The sequence below is a fragment of the Centropristis striata genome, chromosome 8 (assembly GCF_030273125.1).
Source record: "Centropristis striata isolate RG_2023a ecotype Rhode Island chromosome 8, C.striata_1.0, whole genome shotgun sequence".
Classification (NCBI taxonomy): Eukaryota; Metazoa; Chordata; class Actinopteri; order Perciformes; family Serranidae; genus Centropristis; species Centropristis striata.
The window spans coordinates 165,001-177,500 of NC_081524.1; the positions used below are offsets into that span (position 1 = coordinate 165,001).

At 36.2% G+C, this 12,500-nt stretch overlaps 1 protein-coding gene across 1 annotated transcript in view; it reads left to right on the forward strand.

Annotated features, from left to right (window-relative positions):
- The first annotated feature begins 1,489 nt into the window (after positions 1-1,489).
- The window catches only part of LOC131976097 (immunoglobulin superfamily DCC subclass member 3-like), a 16,820-nt gene continuing 5,809 nt past the window's right edge, over positions 1,490-12,500 (forward strand). Inside the window, exons 1-6 of the mRNA XM_059339012.1 lie at positions 1,490-1,506; positions 2,674-3,026; positions 3,890-4,034; positions 4,119-4,249; positions 4,363-4,500; positions 4,594-4,752. Coding sequence (XP_059194995.1) covers positions 1,490-1,506; positions 2,674-3,026; positions 3,890-4,034; positions 4,119-4,249; positions 4,363-4,500; positions 4,594-4,752 — 943 coding nt within the window. The remainder of the gene's footprint in view (positions 1,507-2,673; positions 3,027-3,889; positions 4,035-4,118; positions 4,250-4,362; positions 4,501-4,593; positions 4,753-12,500) is intronic.

Consider the following 12,500-nt stretch of genomic DNA (forward strand, 5'->3'; position numbering starts at 1 on the left):
TTGATCTATGAACAGAATATTGTTGATATCGAGGTGTTGATGATTCTACTGTGTAGCAGCTTTTCAAGAATTGTAGGAAATCAAGGAAGTATTGATTATTGATATAGGACGATAGTTTGGATCATCAGATTTAAAGGAATAACTTTAACAATATTGAAGGTTTGAGGGACAACATGAACGTTAAGGGCTCAATAATTAAACCTCTGAACCAGGATAATCTGGTTCAAATCAGTCCACTTCCTGCATTAATGTCAGTCTGTCCTTACATCACATCATCAAACACTAGCTATCAGTCAGATTTATCATTTTATTTTAATTAACAAAGTATAAAGCTGCCAGGAACCCAAAATACAAACTAAAGACACAGGTTTCTATGGAAAAGTACCATTTTTAACCATTTATACACACAAAAACAGCAGAAAAAATAATAAAAAATAAAACTAGAAAAAGTCTATTTGCATGTAAATTAAAAACAGTAATAGTTTTCATAGTGGAAAGAAAATTCACATTTTAAAAATGGTCTAGAAACATAAATGTGACACTGTGAAAACTCCTCTGATTGAACTTTAACTGGCTTTCTCAGCTTGTCTACATATCAGATATAAATAAAGTTATTAATGTGAATAAAACGCGTGTTTTCAATAAATAGATGGACTCCAGAGGGTTAAAGCAGCAACGGTTTGATCAAAGAGTCTGAAGTTTCATCACAGGAGAAGAGTTAGTGATTATATCAAGAACTTCTGAAGAATAATCACTTTAACAATAATAATAATAATAATAATAATAATAATAATAATAATAATAATAATCACTTTATAAAAGGTTTGAATGTTTTCAGTTCCTAGATTCTTTGAAGTAACTAAAGTTAAAACAATCTAAGAGAGTTTTTGGTGCTGTCAGGGTCTGGGGGTCTGGGGGTCTGGGGGTCTGGGGGTCTGGGGTTTAATGGTTCTAGGGGTTTGTGGTTTTGTGGTTTTGGGGGTCTGTTGTGTCTGGTTCACACTTTTGTTGTCATTATTGTTTCATTCATAGTGAGGGGCGGGGTTAGGGGGGTTAGGGGGGTTGGGGGGGGTTGGGGGGGTCCAGACTTCACGGTGAGTCCTGCTGCCGTCCCTCGTCTCCGTCGTCCCACTGATTCATCTAAAGACCAGCTGGGACCAGAACAAGATGGAGGACGGCGGTGGGACCGGCGGCGGCGGGGGGGTCGGCATGGTGACATGATGGAGGGGGGGGGGGGGGGGGGGGGGGGGGATTAGGAGGGGGGAGCCTGGGAAAGTCACCTCGGCCAAGTTCAAGTTGAAAAGAGACGTTCAGGAGCAGCGAGGCGTTCACTGACCTCCTGATGACTCCGGTCAAAGTCACGTCACAGACAGAAACATTTTATAATATACAACATATTTATATATTATTAGATATATTATATTATTATTATTATTATTATTATTATTAATAAATATATGAAATAATCAAAACTTATGTAACAGTTTGAATGGATGAAGTCAGACAGTCAGAGTTATAAAGAGTTATAACAGGATCACAAAGGTTCATAAAGTTATCCTTATAACAGTGATCCTGTTTTAACACTTTATGATCATGTTATAACACTTTATAATCATGTTATAAAACTTTATAATCATGTTATAACACTTTATTTTCCGTTTTAACACTTTATGATCATGTTATAACACTTTATGATCACGTTATAACACATTATGATCATATTATAACACTTTATGATTATGTTATAACAATTTATGATCATGTTATAACACTTTATGATCCTGTTATAACACTTTATGACAATGTTATAACACTTTATTATCCGTTTTAACACTTTATGATCATGTTATAACACTTTATGATCATATTATAACACTTTATGATTATGTTATAACAATTTATGATCATGTTATAACACTTTATGATCCTGTTATAACACTTTATGACAATGTTATAACACTTTATGATCCTGTTATAACACTTTATAACTCTGACTGTAATCTTTCTGTCTGACTTCATCCATTCAATCTGTTGTAACAGGATCATAAAGTGTTATAACAGGTTAATAAAGTGTTATAACATGATCATAAAGTGTTATAACAGAGTTAGATATATGTGATCCCTCAGGACTGACTGCAGTTGATATTTTAATCCCTCAGTACTGACTGCAGGTGATATTTTAATCCCTCAGTACTGACTGCAGGTGATATTTTAATCCCTCAGTACTGACTGCAGGTGATATTTTAATCCCTCAGTACTGACTGCAGGGTTCAGATCTTTAACGTTGGTTACAATCTGTCCAGTGACGTTTTGCATATTTTCTGTTTTCAACAGTGAATTAGTAATGAATTTGTGTTATTGATCATCAACAGTTTCATCATCATCATCATCATCATCATCATCATCATCACCACCACCACCTTCATCATCCTCCACTGACTCTCAGTGAGTATTTCATGTTTCTCAAAAGCAATTTAAGAAGCTTTAACATTTAGATGTAAACAGGATTATGATTCATATCGATATTCTGCCTCACAAACTCTTTCAGTTTCATCAGAACAGATTTTTATGACATTATCCGTCTGTTTCTTTCTGATTTACAAAAACAATTTACATTTACATTTATTAATGTTGAGTTTTGAGGAATTTCATCTTCTTTACAATAAACAACAGAAGAATAAAACTGAACCTGTTTTGCTCACCTGGCCTTGTCCTCTCAGGTGTGGGCGGAGCCTCGGAGCTGGCCTTCCTGAAAGAGCCCAGTGATGTCATCGCAGCGAGGGACCGCCCCCTGATGCTGGACTGTCAGGTGGAGGGGGAGGGGCCAATCTCCATCACCTGGAGACGGAACGGTGTCCCCGTGGCGACCGGCGTCAAGGCGACGGTGCTCGCTAACGGCACGCTGCTCATCAGAAACTTTTCCAAAAGACGAGAGAGCAACGAGACGGACGCCGGCGAGTACGACTGCGCCGCTCAGAACCGCTACGGCATGTTGATCAGCCGCAAGGCCCGGGTCCTGATCGCCTGTGAGTCACACCTCCAGAAAATATATTAATAACACATTAATAACACACAATTAACACGCTAAGAATATATTAATAACACATTAATAACATACAATTAACAAGCTAAGAATATATTAATAACACATTAATAACATACAATTAACAAGCTAAGAATATATTAATAACACATTAATAACATACAATTAACAAGCTAAGAATATATTAATAACACATTAATAACATACAATTAACAAGCTAAGAATATATTAATAACACATTAATAACATACAATTAACAAGCTAAGAATATATTAATAACACATTAATGACATTCAATTAACACGCTAAGAATATATTAATAACACATTAATAACATACAATTAACAAGCTAAGAATATATTAATAACACATTAATGACATTCAATTAACAAGCTAAGAATATATTAATAACACATTAATAACATACAATTAACAAGCTAAGAATATATTAATAACACATTAATAACATACAATTAACAAGCTAAGAATATATTAATAACACATTAATAACATACAATTAACAAGCTAAGAATATATTAATTACATTGTTAATAACATTTAATTAACAAGCTAAGAATATATTAATAACATGTTAATAACATACAATTAACAAGCTAAGAATATATTAATAACACATTAATAACATACAATTAACAAGCTAAGAATATATTAATAACACATTAATAACATACAATTAACAAGCTAAGAATATATTAATTACATTGTTAATAACATTTAATTAACAAGCTAAGAGTATATTAATAACATGTTAATAACATTTAATTAACAAGCTAAGAGTATATTAATAACATGTTAATAACATAACCCTGTCCCCACCGCCCCCAGCCCTCCCTAAGTTCCTGTCTCACCCAGAGTCTGTGGCGGTGGATGAAGGGGGCGTGGCCAGACTCACCTGTCAGGTAAATGGAATCCCAGAAGCCAACATCACCTGGCAGAGAGACCGACACCCACTGGGCACCGAGGACCCCAGGTTTGTTTTTACATTGAATCACTATGTACCGAATGTGTCCTTACTAAGTATTTTATGAGTATTTAACGTGTACCTGTTGTTCAGGTACACTCTGCTGCCCAACGGCGTGCTGCAGATCACCGCCGTACGCCGAACAGACAGCGGCTTCTTTCGCTGCGTCGCCTCCAACATCGCCAACACTCGCTACAGCAACGAGGCCCAGCTGTCCGTCACTGGTAAGACCAAGCGGAGGGCAAAGAAACACAGATTCTGAACCCTGAGTCCCCACAGAGCCCCATGTGTCCCCGTGTCTCTCTGTGTCTGAACGTGTCCTGTGGTTCTGGTCCAGGTGCAGGATCCAGGACCTACAGAGAACCGGTCATCCTGTCCGGTCCTCAGAATCTCACCATCAACATCCACCAGACGGCGGTCCTGGAGTGCATCGCCACAGGAAACCCGCGTCCCATCGTGTCCTGGAGTCGCCTTGGTAACCGCCTGCTCTTCAGTCACTGGCCGGTGAGTGGATGCGAGTGGTAACCATGGTAACGTGATGTCCTGTGTGTGTGTGTGTGTGTGTCAGACGGGCGGTCCATCGGCGTGGCGGGCGTCCAGGTGCTGGGGACCGGAAACCTGATGATCTCTGACGCCTCGCTGCAGCACGCCGGCGTCTACGTTTGTTCTGCCAACAGACCAGGAAGCCGATCCAGGAGGACGGCGCTCGGACGCCTCGTAGTACAAGGTACAGGCAAACAAACAAACAAACAAACAAACAAACAGACAGACAAACAGACAGCTCCTGTGTTCTTGCTGCATATAATATAACATGTATAATATAATAAAACGGCAAATCAAGTAATCTGATTACATTTACATTTATTCATTCAGCAGACGCTCATATCCAAAGTGACTTACAGAAAAGTGAACCAATGAAGGTCTAGTGGTCTAAGAGGTGTTAGTGAACCAATGAAGGTCTAGTGGTCTAAGAGGTGTTGATGAACCAATGAAGGTCTAGTGGTCTAAGAGGTGTTAGTGAACCAATGAAGGTCTAGTGGTCTAAGAGGTGTTAGTGAACCAATGAAGGTCTAGTGGTCTAAGAGGTGTTAGTGAACCAATGAAGGTCTAGTGGTCTAAGAGGTGTTAGTGAACCAATGAAGGTCTAGTGGTCTAAGAGGTGTTAGTGAACCAATGAAGGTCTAGTGGTCTAAGAGGTGTTAGTGAACCAATGAAGGTCTAGTGGTCTAAGAGGTGTTAGTGAACCAATGAAGGTCTAGTGGTCTAAGAGGTGTTAGTGAACCAATGAAGGTCTAGTGGTCTAAGAGGTGTTAGTGAACCAATGAAGGTCTAGTGGTCTAAGAGGTGTTGATGAACCAATGAAGGTCTAGTGGTCTAAGAGGTGTTAGTGAACCAATGAAGGTCTAGTGGTCTAAGAGGTGTTAGTGAACCAGTGAAGGTCTAGTGGTCTAAGAGGTGTCAGTGAACCAATGAAGATCTAGTGGTCTAAGAGGTGTTGATGAACCAATGAAGGTCTAGTGGTCTAAGGGGTGTTAGTGAACTAATGAAGGTCTAGTGGTCTAAGAGGTGTTAGTGAACCAATGAAGGTCTAGTGGTCTAAGAGGTGTTAGTGAACCAATGAAGGTCTAGTGGTCTAAGAGGTGTTAGTGAACCAATGAAGGTCTAGTGGTCTAAGAGGTGTTAGTGAACCAATGAAGGTCTAGTGGTCTAAGAGGTGTTGATGAACCAATGAAGGTCTAGTGGTCTAAGAGGTGTTAGTGAACCAATGAAGGTCTAGTGGTCTAAGAGGTGTTAGTGAACCAATGAAGGTCTAGTGGTCTAAGGGGTGTTAGTGAACTAATGAAGGTCTAGTGGTCTAAGAGGTGTTAGTGAACCAATGAAGGTCTAGTGGTCTAAGAGGTGTTAGTGAACCAATGAAGGTCTAGTGGTCTAAGAGGTGTTAGTGAACCAATGAAGGTCTAGTGGTCTAAGAGGTGTTAGTGAACCAATGAAGGTCTAGTGGTCTAAGAGGTGTTGATGAACCAATGAAGGTCTAGTGGTCTAAGAGGTGTTAGTGAACCAATGAAGGTCTAGTGGTCTAAGAGGTGTTAGTGAACCAATGAAGGTCTAGTGGTCTAAGAGGTGTTAGTGAACCAATGAAGGTCTAGTGGTCTAAGAGGTGTTAGTGAACCAATGTAGGTCTAGTGGTCTAAGAGGTGTTAGTGAACCAATGAAGGTCTAGTGGTCTAAGAGGTGTTAGTGAACCAATGAAGGTCTAGTGGTCTAAGGGGTGTTAGTGAACCAATGAAGGTCTAGTGGTCTAAGAGGTGTTAGTGAACCAATGAAGGTCTAGTGGTCTAAGAGGTGTTAGTGAACCAATGAAGGTCTAGTGGTCTAAGAGGTGTTAGTGAACCAATGAAGGTCTAGTGGTCTAAGAGGTGTTAGTGAACCAATGAAGGTCTAGTGGTCTAAGGGGTGTTAGTGAACCAATGAAGGTCTAGTGGTCTAAGAGGTGTTAGTGAACCAATGAAGGTCTAGTGGTCTAAGAGGTGTTAGTGAACCAATGAAGGTCTAGTGGTCTAAGAGGTGTTAGTGAACCAATGAAGGTCTAGTGGTCTAAGAGGTGTTAGTGAACCAATGAAGGTCTAGTGGTCTAAGAGGTGTTAGTGAACCTTCCTTCCTTTCTTAACCAAACCCATCATGCTGTCAATACGAAAAAAATAAATTAAATAATGAAAATAACCTTGTGAGTGAGAAGCACAATTCAAATGTTATACGAAAAAAGTTACAGGCATGAAAATATATACAAGGTTAAAATAGTACTGTAATAAAAATAAATAAAGATAAACTAAAATAAATGAAATAAAAAGCAAATAAAAAATAAATTAATAAGAGAAAAAGTGGACATCAAGACAGTACAAATATTCTTCTAATGTTTGATCTTGTACGTTTCTCTAATAATAATAATAATAATAATAATAATAATAATAATAATAATAGAGGCTTCATAGAAGCTTTGGGTCGACCCTCTAAAGCTTTTAACATTTTATCCGTTCCAGCTTTAGGAACAGAACCAGGAAGAGGCTCTAACAGGGTTCATGATCAGGAGAGCTGAAGAAGAAGTTTTTAATTGATTGATGAACCTTCTCCTGGACTCCTTATATATATATATATATATATATATATATATATATCTATATATATATATATATATATATATATATATATATATATAGATATAGATATATAATGTGTATATATATATATATATATATATATATATATATATAGATTAGTTTGTTTATCTCTGCTGAAAGCTTCAGATAGAGTTGGAAAAAAAAAAAAAGATAGTTTATTAAAAGACCAGAACATGTGGGTGGATCAGCCTGAGATGTTCCACTGACAGAATAAATCTAGAGTCTGGCTCGGCTGTAATGGGTTCTATGGAGAACCTTGAACTGAACGAAGCCCGTCGACCTGTTGACTCTGAGTAGAACATCATCATCAGGTTCCATCAGAGACGTTTATTCCAGGTTCCTCTCTGCTCTGATCCTGTCCAGCGTCTCTTTATGAATGATGTTTGAGACTTTTATAGAATAATATCTGTTCCCTTTTCTGGAGGTAAATTAGGAAAACATGAGCTGATGAGGAATCTGAAGGAGAACTTTATGAATTCTGGGTCGTTTGTTAGCAAACTGGAGACGAGTGTCACAACCAGCTGACATGATGTTCTGATCCAGAGAGTAACTCAACATTTAAAGGAACAGACGGGCTGATGGCTGAGAACCTTTTGTTCTGGGGACCGTCTGGTCCGGGGGCCACGGCGCTGAAACAGAGCGGTGACATCACCAGAACAGCTTCAGCATCAGGATCACAACCATAGCTACACAATGGAAACATCTCACATAGTTACACTGAGGTCCCTCTAAAACACTGAGGTCCCTGTAAGACACTGAGGTCCCTCTAAAACACTGAGGTCCCTCTAAAACACTGAGGTCCCTGTAAAACACTGAGGTCCCTGTAAAACACTGAGGTCCCTCTAAAACACTGAGGTCCCTGTAAAACACTGAGGTCCCTCTAAAACACTGAGGTCCCTGTAAAACACTGAGGTCCCTCTAAAACACTGAGGTCCCTCTAAAACACTGAGGTCCCTCTAAAACACTGAGGTCCCTGTAAAACACTGAGGTCCCTCTAAAACACTGAGGTCCCTGTAAAACACTGAGGTCCCTCTGAAACACTGACGTCCCTGTAAAACACTGAGGTCCCTTTAACTCTGTCTTCAGTCTGAATGTCTGTTGAACTTGAACTCGTCGTGTCGAGTGTGTAAACACACATGAAGTGTCTGTCTGTGTGTGTGTGTGTGTGTGTGTGTGTGTGTGTGTGTGTGTGTGTGTGGGTGTGTGTGTGTGTCTTCACCTCTGACCCCTGAGAGGGAGCAGCTGTGGACCAGACACACACAAACACACACACACACACACACACACACACACACACACACACACACAGTGTTGTTTATAGTGTTTATAAACAGTGAAGAGAGATTTTAACTGAACAGCGTAAAATCACTGAATCAGGAAACATTATTAACCCTTTAACATCATTAAGCCTTAATAAACATTACTAACCCTTTATAAACATTATTAAGCCTTTAAAAACAATAATAACCCTTTATAAACATGAATAAACATTATTAACCCTTTATAAGCATTAATAAACCTCTTTATAAACATTAATAAACATCTTTATAAACATTAATAAACCTCTTTATAAACATTAATAAACCTCTTTATAAACATTAATAAACATCTTTATAAACATTAATAAACATCTTTATAAACATTAATAACCATCTTTATAAACATTAATAACCCTTTCTGGAGCGTTCTGAGGTTCAGCAGCGTCTCACTGCAACAAAAACTGGAATAATAATGAGTCAGAGGTCAGAACCAGCCTGACCTCTGACCTCTGACCCCGGCTGCTGCAGCACTTATCCTGCTGCTCCTCCAGTCCTGGACCTGGTCCTGGTCCAGGTCCAGGTCCAGGTCCAGGTCCAGGTCTCTTCTGACTCAGGACTCTGAATCTAAACCCTGAAGTGATCCAGCTGAGTTTTGTATTTTAAGACTCTCAGAGACACAAAACTACACACACACACACGCACACACACACACATCTGAATCTTTAAAGTAGACTGACTTTATTGTGAAAGGACAGACAGGAAGCTGAGCTGATGATCAGAACTGTTATTGGCTCTGATTTTATTGATTATTGATATTTTAAACTTTGTGTAAACAACAAAACAACAACAGCAGCAGATCAGTTTCAGACGGGGGGGGGGGGGGGGGGGGGTCAGAGGTCACGGCTCATTGTGTGTGTGTGTGTGTGTGTGTGTGAGTGTGTTCCCACACTCTGAGCTTCATTATAATAATTATTAGCATGTGAAGAGTTTCCACTTGACAAAGAGACTCGAAGACTCGATTCACTGAGAGAGAGACTCATTTACATACCAGCACTTTATTATCTTTATTATCTTTATCAACACTTCACACGATTTAATAACAGTTATAAACAGTTATAAACACTTTTCATGCTGTAATAACATTCAACAACATTAGTAAACATTTAATAACGTTTATAAACACGTATAAACATTTAATAACGTTTATAAACACGTATAAACATTTAATAACGTTTATAAACACGTATAAACATTTAATAACGTTTATAAACACGTATAAACATTAAATAACCTTTATAAACATTTAATTACCTTTATAAACATTTAATTACCTTTATAAACATTTAATAACGTTTTTAAACATTGAATAACAGTTATAAACATTGACAAACATTAATAAACATTTAATTACCTTTATAAACACTTAATAACAATTATAAACATTTAATAACCTTTATAAACATGTAATAACATTTATAAACATTTAATAACCTTTATAAACATGTAGTAATCTTTATAAACATTTAATAACCTTTATAAACATGTAATAATCTTGATAAACATTTAATAACCTTTATAAACATGTAATAACCTTTATAAACATTTAATAACCTTTATAAACATGTAATAATCTTTATAAACATGTAATAACCTTTATCAGGTGGAACCTTTCCACTATTCCATTATTATTATTATATATTAATGGTTAAAACTTTATTCTTTAAGTTTAATCATTGTCATGATTTGATGGTTTCATTCTGGTTTTTATTTCTTCACTTAGAAAACAAAAACACACAAAAGTATTTTTACTGCAGAGAACTTTAAATAGAACAGAGTGTGTGTGTGTGTGTGAGTGTGTGTGTGTGTGTGTGTGAGTGTGTGTGTGTGTTTTGCTCTTGAACTTGAGTCTGTGTGTCACTAACTAACTCTGTGTGAACCTAATGAAGATAAACACCCCCCCCCCCTCCCCCCCCAATGACCTCTGACCCCTCTGTGTGTGGAGGAGGGGGGGGCCTTCAGGGTGACAGACGTGTGTGTGTGTGTGTGTGTGTGTGTGTGTGTGTGTGTGTCGGAGGCGAGACAGCACCTGTCTGTCTGCTGGGGGGGTCGGGGGGGGTCAGGGGTCAGAGGTCAGAGTGGTGTTCAAACACAAAGACACGTTCAAGTTCAGACTGAAGAGATTCTACAAACATCTGTCACACACACAGAAATATTAACATATAAACATTATATATACATTTATAAACACTTATAAACACTTATAAACATTTATAAACACTTATCAACATTTATAAACACTTATCAACATTTATAAACATTTATAAACACTTATCAACATTTATAAACACTTATAAACATTTATAAACACTTATAAACATTTATAAACACTTATAAACATTTATAAACACTTATCAACATTTATAAATACTTATAAACATTAATAAAAGTGTATAAACACTTATAAACATTAATAAACATTTATAAACATTTATAAACATTAATAAAAATGTATAGACACTTATAAACATTAATAAACATTTATCAACATTTATAAACACTTATCAACATTTATAAACACTTATCAACATTTATAAACATTTATAAACACTTATAAAGATTAGATTAGATTTTATTTGTCATTGCACAGAAATACAACGAAATTCAATGCACTCAGGTACTGGACTCATAAAAACAAACAAACAAACATAATAAATAGTAAATAACAAGATACATCTCATTCTCTCAGCTCTCAGTATATTCATGTCATTCATTCACTGAACCATCAACGTAGTGTAAATATATAAATATATAAATATATAAATATATAAATATGTAAATATATAAATATATAAATATATAAGGTGCAGAGCGTTGGTCAGTGGGTTTGTTGTCAGCTCTGAGTTGAGTCTGCTGATAGAAACTGTTCATGGATCTTGTGGTGCGTGTTCTGATAAACATTTATAAACAATTAGAAAACACTTATAAACACTTTAAAACACTTATAAACATTAATAAACATTTATAAACATTAACAAACATTTATAAACACTTTAAAACATTTATAAACATTTATAAACATTAATAAACATTTATAAACACTTTAAAACATTTATAAACATTTATAAACATTTATAAATACTGATAAACACTTATAAACATTAATAAACATTTATAAACACTTTTAAACATTTATAAACATTTATAAACGTTAATAAACATTTATAAACGTTAATAAACATTTATGAAGGGCAGACAGGCTCAGAGCCAGAAGGTTGAGAGAGAAATGTGACGGTGAAAACAGAATCTTCTTCTTCTGGTTTTATTAATCAGGTTGTTGTTGAACGTGTCTAGAGGAGAGATTAATTTATTGATCTAGAGGAGAGAGAATCATTTATTGATCTAGAGGAGAGAGAATCATTTATTGATCTAGAGAGAGATTAATTTATTGATCTAGAGGAGAGAGAATCATTTATTGATCTAGAGAGAGATTAATTTATTGATCTAGAGGAGAGAGAATCATTTATTGATCTAGAGAGAGATTAATTTATTGATCTAGAGGAGAGAGAATCATTTATTGATCTAGAGGAGAGAGAATCATTTATTGATCTAGAGAGAGATTAATTTATTGATCTAGAGGAGAGAGAATCATTTATTGATCTAGAGAGAGATTAATTTATTGATCTAGAGGAGAGAGATTCATTTATTGATCTAGAGGAGAGAGAATCATTTATTGATCTAGAGAGAGATTAATTTATTGATCTAGAGGAGAGAGAATCATTTATTGATCTAGAGGAGAGAGAATCATTTATTGATCTAGAGAGAGATTAATTTATTGATCTAGAGGAGAGAGAATCATTTATTGATCTAGAGAGAGATTAATTTATTGATCTAGAGGAGAGAGATTCATTTATTGATCTAGAGAGAGATTAATTTATTGATCTAGAGGAGAGAGATTAATTTATTGATCTAGAGAGAGATTAATTTATTGATCTAGAGGAGAGAGATTAATTTATTGATCTAGAGAGAGATTAATTTATTGA